Below are 14,499 nucleotides of genomic sequence, written 5' to 3'. Positions count from 1 at the left end.
GCCCGGGGTGAGGGTTGGCCGGGGGCAGCGCCGGAGGGGGCCGGGGAGGGGGCCGCGTCACGTGAGCGTGTGTGGCAGCAGCAGCGGAGGGATACCTGCACTCTGACAACCCCTCCCGCCCCTCTCCGTTGGCCGTAGCCGCGGCGGGGACCACCCGCTCCTCACAGCCCCGTCCCCAGCCCGTGCCCTCAGCGGGAGTGAGAGATAGCGGGGCAGAGTCAGGCAGGAGGGTGAGGGCGGGCGGGAGGCGGCGGCGATGGGCGGAGGAAGAAGCGCGGCAGGGAGGGACTATTTGAGGAGACCCTGGCAGGCTGAGGTGCGGAGTGATTTCGGCGAGTGAGCGGCCCCGCACTGAGGCCGAGGAGAGCGGCGGGCGCGCCGGGCGCCATCCCAGGGAGGGCTCCGCGCCTGCGCCGCCTCCGCCGCCGTGAGGGGAGCACCGGCGGCTGCCCCGTTTCACCGCCCGCCCCTGCCCCGCGCCCCTGCCCCGGGGAGCTCGCCCCCAGCCATGGCCCAGATATTGCCCATTCGCTTCCAGGAGCACTTCCAGGTGAGCGCAGGGGGGCAGCAGAAAAGGCACGGGGTTGGGGTCCCCCTCTTCTGCCTCACCCCGTCTTTAGGAGAGGGGGGGGCGCGGCCTAGGCGGGCCGGGGGCGCGCTGAGGGCGGGGAAAGGGGGCCAGGCCGCGGGGGGATCTCCTCCGTCCCCTCCTTCCTTCCCTGCGGAGCGCGGCCGCCGTCCCGCTGCGCGCCGCGGGAAGGCGTGCGGGGCCGAGCCCGCCCCCGGTGCGGACTCTGAGCTGCCGCTTCTGCTCATCCATCCGTCCGTCCGTCCATCCTTCCATCCCCGGAGCTGCGTCCCCGCGGCGTGCGGAGCGGCCGCGATTTGTGCAGAGTCACTCGTCGCCTGAGGGACCTCCCGCTCCGGGGAGGGGGCGGCGCCGCGCCGGAGCCGCGCTGCTCGCCCCGGGCACCGCGGGCGCTCCCCCGCCTCGGCTTGGGTGGACGCCGCAGTCTTGCAGGCGGATTGTGGTTTTTCTCTTTCACCTAAACGACCATCAACCTCTGGATCGCGAAGGTTCCTGGGAACCTCTTTTTGTGCAGCTGTGAGGAAATTGGTGAGATGAGATGCAAGAAACCGTTTGGACTTGGAAGCTGCACAGCCGCTGTCCCTCCTTCCAAACATAACAATATTAAAAAAATCCTCCCCCAGAATGACATGGTTCTGTTCTTAATATCCTGTGAAAACCGTAACGCCAGCATTGGAAAAGATCCATAGCTAATGGATGCAGCACAGACAAACCGGTTTATGTGTTTCCTTGTGACCTGGTGGTGAGGGAGGGTTGTAAATGGAGTGAGAGAACAGCAGTCTCTGAACGTGCAGTTTGAGGCAGGAATTAAAGGAATTTGCTAAATGAATGAGAGAACAGGAAGTGGACTTGGCAAGTCATCCTTCTGTCGCTGTACCGCCCCTTTCTGTCAAATCAGGCATCCATTTCAAAATACGAACTAGGTATCATCCCCCAGTGTGGACTGCGTGCCACTCTGGGCATTTCAGCTTGGGAAATGGTTATGGCCACTTCCAGCTCTCTTTGGTATGTACTTTTTTGCTTAACTGGAAGAACTGCCCTGGTGACCCTAGAAGGAGCTCTAACTGGAAAAAATCCAGTAATTGGAGTGAATTCCAGAAATATCTAATCTCTCTGTCCAAGGGAAGAGACAAACCTGTGTCCTCTTAGTTTTCATGGGTTAGGAGAGTTTAACATGGTGAAGAATTCTACCACCCCTCCCTGGTCACTATAGCAGTGAATATAGTAATCTCAGATAGGTTTGTAGGAGCTGCAGAACAGCTGTCTGAGTGAGAAACTTGGGATCAAAGTGATTTTGTTGTCAGACTCTTTTTAGAGAGCATATAGTTCTTGCCATTTAAAACTGGCAAGCATAACCAATCCTGCTGATTGTGCTTGATCTATACAATAGCAGTGTGAGGACATCCCACTTAATATGCAGGAGGTGTCCTGTGCTGCTTTGCATGTTAAGTGACTGTTTCTGTGATTACCAGTGTTGTGTGTCTTGCAGCACTGCCAATATCAGCATTGTGCTACCTCAGGTTTGGGTGAGGGGCCTGCCCACCTGCTTTTCAAGGGTTTTGTACTGAAGTCATACTCTATTTTTGCCCTTAAGCAATTTGATCTTATTGAAAAGGCTAAACCTGTGCTTGAGTTACTTTTTCTCAGCATGAAAGCTGCATGGAGGAGCAGGGAGAACCCAGGGGTGTCCATTGCTAGCATGTAGGAACAAACTTCTTCAGCATTCACTCTTTGCTGTATATTCCTTTGCTTCTTCCCCAGGCTGAGTGCAGAAGCCCCAAAGCAGTGCTCTGCTGAAGTCAGACTGAAATCAGTGGGAGCTGGGAGGAGGCATGCAGGAGCCTCCTCATGCTGCTTCTGCAGTTGTCCCTACATGGTGGGATAAATAGGGAGGGAAAATGGAAGGAATGTAGGAACTCTTGTGTTTGCTCTGGCTGGATATCTGCAGTACAGTTATATCAGCTTTAACTCACCTGATGTTTTAAACAATAAGAATCAAAAGTCATGAATTAATGTTACATGGTGCTTGTTGTCTGGTAGAGAATTTGTGAAAACATTAAGCCTTCTTTTCATAATACTACACTGTCACACATATTTAGCCTTATCAGATTAATCTCTCTTCCCCCCCTCACATTCCTTTCAAGTAATTGTCTTGACTATGGTTAAATGATCATATTTAAAATTAATATGATAAATCTACTGTGCTGCTTTATGATAAAGCCAAAAAAGTTAAAATTCTATGTAATTGTTCTGTTCCAGTGATTCAGAGTTGTAAAATCTTTCTGTGCCTTAATTCAATCTGTGTACTGTTTCTACCTGTAGCCTTTTTAATTAATACAGCTGTAAGTGATTAGAATATCAGTTAGTGCTATAATTAATTCCAAGTTCAGCCTGTTGCTGATGAAACATTATTTCCCTTAAGTTCAGTGTCTTCCCGAGGTAGTTGTATGTACTTTACTAAAAGCAGAACTGAACCGTGCAGAAAGTGCTCTCCAGAGGAGCTAAACATAAGCTGCAGTGCTAAATCCTGAACGCTTCTCTCCCACTCTCTCTTGCTGGAAGTGGATAAATGGCAGTGTGAAGTGAAACAGGGATCCTGGTCCATGTAGAATTGGAGGAGTGCTGGGGATCAGGCAGACTGTTTACATTCTTTGTGCAGCTCATTTTGTCTTACATTGATCATCCTTCTAACTGTAGTAGCTCCAAGCCTGTGCAGGGGGAGTGACTGCCAGTCACAGGGCACGTTGAATTTGAAGTTGTTACAGCTTGTGTGTTCAAGTCGTGTGTGAGCTGAAGGATAGAGAATGGTTGCAGTGAAAAAAAGATATGCAGGTCTTGATGTGGTAGAAGGAATTCAGTCTGTTTGTTTAGCTCCATTTGATGCAATTGAACAGTTATTTTTAGATATGAACTCTGTCACTACAAGTCTTCACAAATTTATTAAGAGCTTTCATCTTGCTCATTTTTTCCCCAGAGGATATTGGAGTTTTAGGTTCCATAGCAAGGGAGGGGAATAAGACAAGGACTCAGTTTTTATCTGTCTGGTGGCTGCCCAGCTGCAGCAGTGCAAACTATGCCAAGTCCTGCTGCACTGAGTTACTCGTGCATAATTCTTAAGCTAATGTGATTTAATAAGGTTCTTAACTCCAGCATTTCTTTTGGAGCAGTGAATTATGAATTATTTACCAGATTGAACTCTTCCAAGGGAATTGTAGTTTACAATGGAAGTGCAGTAAAAGACCAAATATACTGGTAGATAGACTGGAAGCAGTACTACTGGAATCCAGTGTACAAAGTGTTCCTGATCTAAAATTAAACTTTTCCTTCACTTAGTCATTGCTTTTGTCTCTTTGTGCCTCTGAGTTTTTTTCTCACTAGCAAAAATCTTTGCTTGTCTATGGGGAAAACTGTTGCTTAAGCAAGATCTCGGGTTCCAAGATTGGAACCTTTGATGCACAGACACAGAGTTCTGCTGCCTGTTCAGTAACTGATCCAGCCTCTTGAGCACAGGCAGCTACTGTGAGAAAACTGGTGTGCATGGCATGCTCTCAGTGTGGAAGTGCTGCACATCTTGGTGCAGCACTGACAAGCTAAAATATCCTGGTTTAAGCATAAAGGATGTAGATTCGTTTCCATCATTTTCAAGACAAAACCACTTTCTGTTTGGATAGTCTGACTTATTAAGAATTACTATCTGTTGTGCAATACGCATGACTGAGCTGGATGGTTTTCATAAGTTGGCTTTGGTTGGACGTGTGCACTTAAGAAGCACTCAGGAATATTTGCAAGCTGTAAGTGACTTTTTAGATTTGTTTTCAAAAGGTAGGGCTAAATATTATGACTTGATTCAGCTATTCAGTGATGAAGAGCCTCAGTTTGCTCATTGGATTCAGAAGTGCCCCTCACATGGTAGTGATAACTCATTTGATAGATGATTCAATCCTCATCACAAACATACAGAAATAGATTTTTGTGTAGGGAGTAAATGTCACTGTAGATGAAAGCCTGATTGCAGCTGCAGCTCAGACATCAGTGCTCTTGCAGGTTTTAGGTATTCCAAACTTCCTTGGTGCCCCTCAGCTGTCAGAATGGGAACTTAGCAGGAGGTGAGGTGAGGGTGAGCAGTTGAGCAGGAATGTCCAACAATTACATGCACATCCTTACTGGGGATGATCAGAGCTTTATGTAGTTACATGAGTAAGAGTTATGGGAAGCTCTTACTGCATTCCTGGTTTGTATTAAGTTTAAAAAGATGTCTGCTCACAGAGCTTTTAGCAGGCAGTTTTTATTTGGGTGCATACAGCCTCTGTCCAAGCCTTACTCTTTTCTAATGGCCTTAGAAGCAATAGTTGATCACCTCTAACAAGCATTTATGCTAGAATTATGTGGCATGAAGCTGAAAAGGGATACTCACACTAAACTCTGAAGAGATACTAAATTCACAGAGTTCTGACTCCATTTAACTGATGGTAGGTCCCAATTACTGGAGTGGCAGTATTAGACAGTAAGGCTTAACTATTTCTCATTAGAGAAATAGGCTTAGTTTGAAGACTGGAGGTGTCAGTATCTGAGTTGGTCTGTGCTGGCTCAGCCTGGGTTGCTGCACTCCACATAAGGGAAATGCATTAGAATGCTCAATATTTAGTAAAGCTCTTGTGTAAGAGACATATTGAGTTAATTTCTTAGCAAATGGTACAGTGCTGGTAAAGAACAGAGAAAGACTAAATATCATATTAATAATGGTCTTTCATCCTGAATATCTTTATGTCTTCATTCACGTCGAGAAACAAATAATACATCTTAGTTTAATCTTTACCATGTCAGTAAGTTCTCCATATCCATAAAATGCTTGAAGGTTTTATGGTATCTAATCCACTGTGCTGTAGTACTAGGTATCTATGAAGCAAAAATCCTTGTCTGTCTGGTTCATTCAGCCTGATAATGAGAATGGTTCTGTGCTCTGTGTGTAGCTAATGGGTGTTAGGGCAGGAGAGGCATTAGGGTGTTACCTGTGGAACAGAATGTTGCCCTTTCCCCTACAGCAAGACTTGCTGTAACCTACATGGGGCTGCTTGGTAGGGCTTAACTGGATTACCCAAAAGTAAAGTGTGGGTGAAATAATGGAAATTATGGTAAATGGAATAATGGAAATTGTAATAAATAACTCGGGAATGACTGTGTAGTGGTGAATCTTTATTTTCAGAAGTAAACAGCCTTAGTTTGAGAGAGGGTACTGCTTGACTAAGAAGCATAATAAAAAATGAAAATTCAGTAGTAGTTGAGAGGCCTGTTGTTCACTCCTTTATGAAAATAAACTGAAAATTTGCTAATTAATATATATAAACCTCAGTAATGATCTGTAGCATCTTTACCTGAGGCCTTTTAATATACATAGCTAAGTGCTTGCTACCTCCTGTAATAAAGTTATACTCATTTTATTCTTGAGGAAGGGAGGGAAGGTGCTTTAGCACAACGTTGTTGAGATCATCATGGAAGATTTGTCCCATGCAGGGTAAGAGTGATGCTGGCTGATGCACGTTATTTGATGGTGGAGGGATTCTGCTCATGTTCTTCTGTATAGTCAGTAAGAAATAGGCTCTTACAGTGCCTCACATATCTCAGGAGGACACATACCATTCCCCTGATGGTAGGAACAGTCTTCAGTGTTTTCAGACTGTTAAACTGTGAAGTGCTGTCGTCATTGACTGAGGCTTGCAGTACTCACATGACCGTCCTTTAGGGAGTACTGGCATTTAGCCTTTAAAAGATGTGGTGGGTTTCCCTAATAATAACGATGGCAGTGATACTCAAGCAGAATTTAGCATTACCTTTCCTGAAGTCTCTGCTAGATTTTCTCATATGTTAAAGCAGGAAATTTTAATACCAGAGTGTGTTGCGAAATCATACTTGCCTTAGTAAAGATACCCAAAATGTTTTCTTAAACAGGGAGCAGACTTTGAAGTGAGTAATGGTGGGTTTAAAGCTGAACTTCAGGGAAATGCCTCAAGGTTCTCACTTTGCAAAATGAGTGTCCAGGGGCTGTCTCTTGAAGAGTAGGTCAGACTGAAGCACACTAATTGAGAAGAGACCTTGAAAAAGCTGTGTTTCTGCTTCAATACTCTGGAAATACATCTGAATTTGGATTAATTAAATCAAGTTAGGAACTTAGTTGTGCTGCAGTTAAATCTCTTGACTACTCTTGTGACTCTTAATGAGTCTCTTATAATGGACTGTACTCTGTTGGCAGATGGACTCGGAACAAACTCAGCATCAAAGTGCTTAAGTGTCAAATATGTGAGTGTGTAATTTGTGGCAATATGTGGACATTGTCTGGTGTAGAGCAAGTGAGCAAGAACAGTGGAATTAAGAGCCTGTTATTTATTCTTCTGTTGTCCAAAGTCACAGAAGTTGGTGGAGCTAAAACTTGCATGTTTATTGGGTGCTAAAACATTATGTGTTACATATGAAAGGTACACAGGTTATCTTGGTATGAAAACTTCTTTCCTTCCTGACACAGAAGCATGTATTAGCCACCTACCTGCTAGATTTGTTTTCAAAACTCTGGGTGCAAGCATGATCTGATAACCTTGTGCCTAAACTTTGATTCTCTTTTGGAATGAATGGCACCTGCTGAAGTTTACTGTTGTGTGTGAAGTATTTACCCCTGAAGTGAGGAGTTAGCTGAATGGCTCACAGTTCTGCTGAGAAACACTTATGGGAGTGAGTAAATGTCTTTTTATGCATTCGTACATTTGGCTTATATTACATTACTGAAAGTTGAGTCTGTTGAGATTAGCAATTACTGAGCTGAATAGCTCTTCATTAGTCAGCTCAACAGAAAACAGACAATTCCTGAGGCATTCTTGGGCACAGTCCCAACACATCACACTTCGAGGTATCTCTGTTACATACCCAGCTTACATTTTAGTGAGGAGCATTACAGAACCTGTAACAAGCCATGATCAGCCAGCTCAAACACACTAAAACAGTGTTTGTGATGCCATCATGGGACTTCTTGCCCAAGGGATTTAGTCTGTTGTGTGAGGCTTCTGGTGGTATGTATCAAAGGAGTGTAATGACTCAGTGATGCTGGTGGTAGACTCTGTTCTGTCTCCTTGAGGGCAGTAATTTTTCACTTGCAGTGCCCTGAAAAGCAGTATAGGTTAATCCTTTGAGAAGCTTCAGTGAAGCTGATGCAGTTCCTGTGCTTGAAAAGCATTGCTTTGGGGCATAAAGCAGGTGCTCAGGCTTGTTACAGTTGTAGAAGATGCAGCTTACTCATGTACTAAACCAGGCTGTGCTGCACAGGTAAATCTCATTTACTGTGGACCAATGGAACAGTGACATTTGTTCACTACCACCTCCTCCTGTTAACTGAAATTGAGAGTGAATGGAAATAAAGTTAACACAAAAGGAGGAAAATTACATATATACATAGGTGTCTTGTTGGGTCGTCTGTTTGGCAGCTCAGAATGACTCCAGGTTACATTTAGAGTAACTCCTTTGGTTTTACTGTTGTGTGGTTGAGCACCAGTTATGTTTTTAGAGCTGGATGTATGGCTGGAAGGGGCCTGCATCACAACCCTTGCCTTTGTTGTTGGGCCTCATGGCATGACATCTTGGGCAAGGAGAGATGAAATGATTGTTTATTTTAACACATCTTTCTTACCTTTCACTGGTGAGAATTAGGTGTTCTGTGAAGCAAGGTGAACAAGTCCACTTGTAGGCCAACTGAGACCTGCTGTGTAGACTTCCTTCTACACTGTTGCTAGGAGGGGGTTGCATTTGGGTAATTGATTCTTTCTGTACTGCCCTCTGATGCTGAACATTGTCATTCTGCCACTTAAGTTTTGTACATCAAATTTACCAGCCTTGCTAAAACTGGAGTAGTGGTGCTACTGCTGGTGTAGTCTTTATCACATACTAGAGCCATGTTAAGTAATAAACACATAAGTTAAAACTCCTTTTAGTTTGCATCAATAATGCACCTTCAGAATGTTTTTAGGACCTGAATGCTGACAATTGTGTATTCTTTGCCTGTGGAACAAAGAGACTCAGAGTTCAATACTGTACACTTTAATCAGAGAAATTCATCAGTCTTGCATTTCCTTCTGGAGGAGATTTTAGATGTAGAGGCTTGAGTTAGACCTTCAACATGGGAAGGATAATAAAGTACTCTTCTTTTGTCTTTCTAGCTCCAAAATTTGGGCATTAATCCAGCAAACATTGGATTCAGCACCCTAACAATGGAGTCTGACAAGTTCATCTGCATAAGGGAGAAAGTAGGAGAGCAGGCACAAGTAGTGATAATTGACATGAGTGATCCAACAACACCCATCAGACGTCCAATTTCTGCAGAAAGTGCCATCATGAATCCAGCCTCTAAAGTAATAGCACTCAAAGGTGAGTCACCCTTTATGACTGCAGTATGAAAACTACTATTTAGCTCTACTGCTTATTAGTGCTCTTAAATTCTATATAAACTTTCTAAGAATGTATATGAGGACAAGAATTCTTGCCTGAACTTGCATGCTGTATTTTTGGTAGTAGATCTTTCAGTAATCTATGGATGATTTGCCTCCAAGTGGATGTGAGTTGCTTGGACCTGGCACTGCAGCCTCCTATCCTCACTGAGGACCAGGTCAGCCTCTGGTATACTTTCCCTTTAAACAGGTATTGTAAACATAATGGACACTTGTATAGATGAATAGGGGTGTAAAGCCACGTTTTCTGCCCTGTCCTGGTCCTTTCTTGCAGCTCTGAAGTTTTTACTAGATAGTGACAAAAATGTCATAAGGATGGCCAGTAAGTGTAAAAGTCTGAACATAACAAACATGTTAAATTTGACAGTTATGAGGTCTTGCAGCTGGAAGACCTCTGCTTACTGCTACCTGTGGTGTTGTTACTGCTTTTAAGTAGCACTCTGAGATCAAAGTAGTAATTTTTAATTCATGTCTGGCTCTTTTCTCAAATGACCAACATCTGGTATTTAATGGCAATAACTGTTACTGACTATGTACTTTTCTTCCTGCATCTTATCTAAACAGATGGTGAGTGAACTCTGTCCTGACATTGTATGTTTGGTAGTACAGAATGGTCCCATCTCATAAAAAGTACTGAACTTTAAGGTAGCCATTTGACAGTTCACTTCATGGCCAGGTGGGGGAATCCTAATCCCCAACTGGTATTGCAGTGTTCATGTTCTCCATTGGCCTGTTTCTAACCATTTGGCTGTTTTGACTATTGACTGTACTGAGTGAAGGAGGAGAGTGTGCTTCTCATGTTTGTGTGTATATGTGATGGAAGTACAGTTGATAGACAAAATGAAGTTGCAATATTTTTATGAGAGACCTGCTAGCATGTCCTGTGTGCTGTTCATTTCTGCTTAAGTGTGGTTTTTATTGTGAAAAATCATGGTGAAATTACTTGGGGGTCCAAGAAACCATCCTTAGAACTGGTGCAAAACCTTCAACTTCTCTTTGATCTCAGGCTTATACTGACATAAGGTGAGAACTAAAGTGAATATTGACTTCACTTGTAGTGATAGTTATGCATCTTCCAAAGGACTGCCTTACCCTGGGTATGGGTAAAGGTAATAATAATAAAAAAAATCAGATCTGTTGTGAGTTTACTGTCCTTTATCTTGGACCCCTTTAAGCAAACTGTATTGGCAAGGAACGTGCCTTCTCTACACTAGCAGAGCTTCATCTACCTCTTAAAAGGAAACTACATAATCAAGTTTGAAAACTAATATACTAACTAAATGGATTATCATCAGCTTCAAAGAATATAACTTTATTCTTGCCAGTTAGGACTTGTTCAAAAGGAGCATTATTCTGTCCATTCAGAGTGAGTAAATCTCTCCTCTGAACCAACAAGGTTGAGTTAATGATGTTGACGTGCAGAGTTGTGTTGTCAAGTGTTGCAAACTTAATGATCTCTTCAGTAAATAATCTAGTGGTCAGAAGGTTGGGTAGAAAGAGGGTTAATAGAGCTACCTACCCAATATGTTATCCATGATAACCTGAAGACGTGGATTAAGTCAGTCTGTCTCTCCAGACTTCTCCCTGCTGATTGACTGAGGCTTCAATAGTCAAAATGGTGACATATTGTGACTCTGTGTGCCATGATGGGCAGTTGCTCGTAATCCCAGGATTACTGAGCAATAAACGTAGAAACTCACCCTCAGAAAAAGAAATGAAATGGTTCTTGATTTTAGCTGATGTACAGTATGCACAATTTCATTTCTGGATTGCATGTGGCATTCTCGTGGTGTACCAAGATTTATGCATTGTCCTTGTGTTCTTGGTCCTCTTGCACTGCTCTGTACTGGGAGTGCTCAGCAGTGGCTGTAAGTGGAGAATGCAGCATTTGAGGGTGCTTCCATTCTTTGTGTAATGGAGAAATGTCATGCTCCAGTCAACTGTAATGTAAGTTCTTGTGCTGATGTTCAGAAATCTAATCTGCTTACTTGATTACACCTGTGTAGTCTAAATAGATTCACCAGTTTGGTAGTTTGATCAGAAAAACCTTAAGTCTTTTTGTCTAGAATCTTGACCTATTAAAGTGTTCAAGTAGACATAAGACTCAAATTCACACTTGGCCTCACTATGACTGTATAGCAGATCCTGCTTCTCAATCCAAATAACAGAATTTTTAATAGTTTAGTTACTGTGAAGTTTGAATATACGTTGCCACATTTAGGGAGATGTAAAGCAGTGTTTTCTGCAGCTCCCAACATCCAGGGCTAAACTGCCTAGTGAAGCTTGTTGAAGCCATTTCCATCTGTGACATAACAGTCAAATTTAGTCTAGAAAAGAGACAACCATAAGCTCTTAGTTGTTTGTCAGTTTCTCCTATGTTCTTAAACCTAGGAAAGGCATACTGTTTCCTGTTCAGGAAGTCTGTCCTTAAGAGCAATTCTTCTGGGATTGTTGTTTAGAGGGTGACCAGAGCCCTTCCAGAACTCGTGTCCTGGCTGCATGTGAGGCTGCACACTGTAGCAGTTGAAAATCCATCTTTTGATAGCGCCAGGCCACTGCTGAACAAAGTGTTGGCCAAGAGAGTAAATACACTGTTTCCAGCTATCAGTTTACTGGGCTTAGTGCATCTGTCTAACACAGAAAGTGCATGTGCAGAGCACAGTGTTCATTAGCAGGCTGCTTTTGGTCCCAGGGAAGCTAGCAAGCTCTCCTAGGATGCTGTTGATCAGGTTGACAGTTCTCAATGCTGTTAAACCAGGCAGCAAATGCTGCATGTGATAGCTCTTAAGTCTTGCATTGTCTCTTGGCACTGCATTCAAGTAACATGATCAATTTATGTATAAATTATGCTAGAACAGTTCAAGATACATATTAACTTGGGATTAGTAACTCCTGAATACGATTTCTCCATGGCCAGCAGCCTTTATCTATCAGCGAACATCTCCCAGTTTGGCAGTCACAAGTTTACTAGCAGGAAACACTTCTGAAATGGGGATAGAAATAATGGCATTACAAGCCAATATTCCAGCAGTCTGAGTGGGTGTCTTGTGAACAGAAAAGAATATTCCTGGAGCTGAGTTGTCTCATCTGCAGTAAAATAAAACATCACTTTGACTTCATGAAAGGAGTGGATTCCCTTATTCTTTATAATTTGGTTCAGTTAGCATTGGTTTTATGTCTGCTTAGCAGGGTAGAGTTCTGGTTGTTTAAAAGGACTACTGAAATCAAGCTTAAGCCTGCAGTGTAGTTTCCTAAATCAGGAAGAGGTAATCTTAACTGGACCTAAACCTCCAAACCTTCCTATAGCCTTTCTGAGCTTTTGACTGCCCTCCCTAGTAGATACTTGTTGTATGAAGCCCACCTAGTCCAGTGTGCAGTTCATCCAACAGGAAAACAAAATGGGAGCTGTGATTTTTGGCTGTCTGAAGCCATTTCAAGTCTCATGCTGTTTGACTCGGTCCAGGTCATCTACAGCAGCTACTAAATTGACATAAAGTGGAGCCATTCTTTCTATTAATTATACTGAGTGACATCTACTAGGCATCTGTAACTTGGCATAGCAGTGCTGCCAGCTGGCAGCACAAGAGTTTACACAAGCTCTGTAGCTTAGACTGTTTTTTACTGCAGCTTACAGTAAATTGAAGTGTCCGTGCTTGTCAGTTGTTGGAATGTCTGTGTGAGTGTCTGTAAGGAGATTGTGTTTGGTTTTGGGATGGTACAAGTGTTGGGGGTGGAGAGGGGATTCTGTTCAGAGTCAGGTGTCTAAGGAGACTGAGATGTGACAGGACACTAACCCTGTCTGTAGCACCACTGCAACAGTGGCTTAAACTGGGTGCTTGTAAATGGGCACTACAGGATGGCCATTGTGGTAATTGATCTGTGATGTTTCTTGGATTTTGTCATACTAGCTGGGAAAACACTTCAGATCTTTAACATTGAGATGAAAAGTAAAATGAAAGCCCACACAATGGCTGAGGAAGTGATCTTCTGGAAATGGATATCTGTGAATACAGTTGCCTTGGTGACAGAGACAGCAGTGTACCACTGGAGCATGGAGGGAGAATCACAACCCCAAAAGATGTTTGATAGACATGCTAGTCTTGCAGGCTGCCAAATCATCAATTACAGAACAGATGAACACCAAAAATGGCTGCTGCTGATAGGAATTTCAGCACAGGTAAGTTCCCTGGCAGCAATATGTTATAAAGGTAATTGGGAGAGACCTGGCCCCACTTCACTTAATAGCTGCTGTAGTTTAACCTTGGTTTCTGTAAATAAAAAATTCAAAGCTATCTTTTGTGTAGAAATAGCCTGACTTCTAGTTTGGTTCAAGTGTTGGAGGAGGGGATGAGAGGCATTTGCTGCTTTTTAGTTTACTGTCCCAAGAGTCTTGCTACAAACATTTGAAGTCTTCTCTAAAAGCTAACCTTTTCTTTTTTCTAGCAAAATCGTGTGGTTGGTGCAATGCAGCTGTACTCAGTTGATAGAAAAGTCTCCCAACCTATAGAAGGCCATGCAGCAGCATTTGCAGAATTCAAAATAGAGGGAAATGCCAAACCTTCTACCCTCTTCTGTTTTGCTGTGAGGAGTCCTGCAGGAGGCAAGGTAAATTCTACAGCTATGTTCCTGTAGTGCCATAGGTAGGTTGTTTGCATCAAACTGAATGTGGAATTCATTAGCATTGGATATGCTTACAACTGCTGAGCAGTCTGTGCTGGGCTGAGGTAACACCACAGTAAATGCCTTGTCTTTACTAGTCTTGTCCTCCCAAACTGATGAATTGACAAGTGTGACTCAAAATATCTTGAATGGGTTGGCTTGAATAGGAATAGTCACTTTCATAAAAAGAGGGGTTGTTTTGGGGTTTTTTTATTCTCCTCCCAGGTTTTAATTTATCAAGTTCCAGAAAATTTAACATTCTGAATATGTGGAGCACAGCTCCCCAGACTGTGTTGGCCAAATGTGGCAGATGACTTCAGTAGCATATCTGAGGAAAGGAACTCCTTTCATGTGGCTGCACTTGCAGGCAATCTTGTGACATGAGCTCTTTTCTTCCTAGCTGCACATAATCGAAGTAGGTCAGCCAGCTACTGGAAATCAGCCATTTGTTAAGAAAGCTGTTGATGTGTTTTTCCCACCTGAGGCACAGACAGACTTTCCTGTGGCAATGCAGGTAAATGTTTGACCCCCCAAAAAAATGAGCTTTATAGCCTGGCAAGAAGCTGACATCTGCTGCAAAGATTGCTTTCTATAGTGCTTTGCTGTCATTCTTCCTAGTTCTGGGTGGGGTGTAATGGGTTTGTGGGAGGTAGCATGGACATTAAAACAGTAACTTAAATATATTAACTGCTCCTATATTTAAAAACATAATAAACAAAAAGCCCCCACAAAACTTCTACAAAAAAAAAAACCCCACCAAACCAATTA

General features: G+C 43.3%; 1 protein-coding gene across 4 annotated transcripts in view; it reads left to right on the top strand.

Annotated features, from left to right (window-relative positions):
- The first annotated feature begins 431 nt into the window (after nt 1–431).
- CLTCL1 (clathrin heavy chain like 1) overlaps nt 432–14,499 on the top strand; it is a 34,481-nt gene continuing 20,413 nt past the window's right edge. For all 4 annotated transcript variants that reach the window (XM_063173320.1, XM_063173321.1, XM_063173319.1 and 1 more), the window contains exons 1-5: nt 432–550; nt 8,785–8,992; nt 12,981–13,249; nt 13,516–13,677; nt 14,132–14,245. In XM_063173320.1, the coding sequence (XP_063029390.1) occupies nt 509–550; nt 8,785–8,992; nt 12,981–13,249; nt 13,516–13,677; nt 14,132–14,245 (795 nt within the window). In that variant the 5' untranslated portion in view covers nt 432–508. The remainder of the gene's footprint in view (nt 551–8,784; nt 8,993–12,980; nt 13,250–13,515; nt 13,678–14,131; nt 14,246–14,499) is intronic.

This window comes from Melospiza melodia, chromosome 20 (assembly GCF_035770615.1).
Source record: "Melospiza melodia melodia isolate bMelMel2 chromosome 20, bMelMel2.pri, whole genome shotgun sequence".
NCBI classification, from domain to species: domain Eukaryota; kingdom Metazoa; phylum Chordata; class Aves; order Passeriformes; family Passerellidae; genus Melospiza; species Melospiza melodia.
The sequence above is the reverse complement of the archived record's forward strand: the minus strand, read 5'-3'. Positions and strand labels throughout refer to the sequence as shown.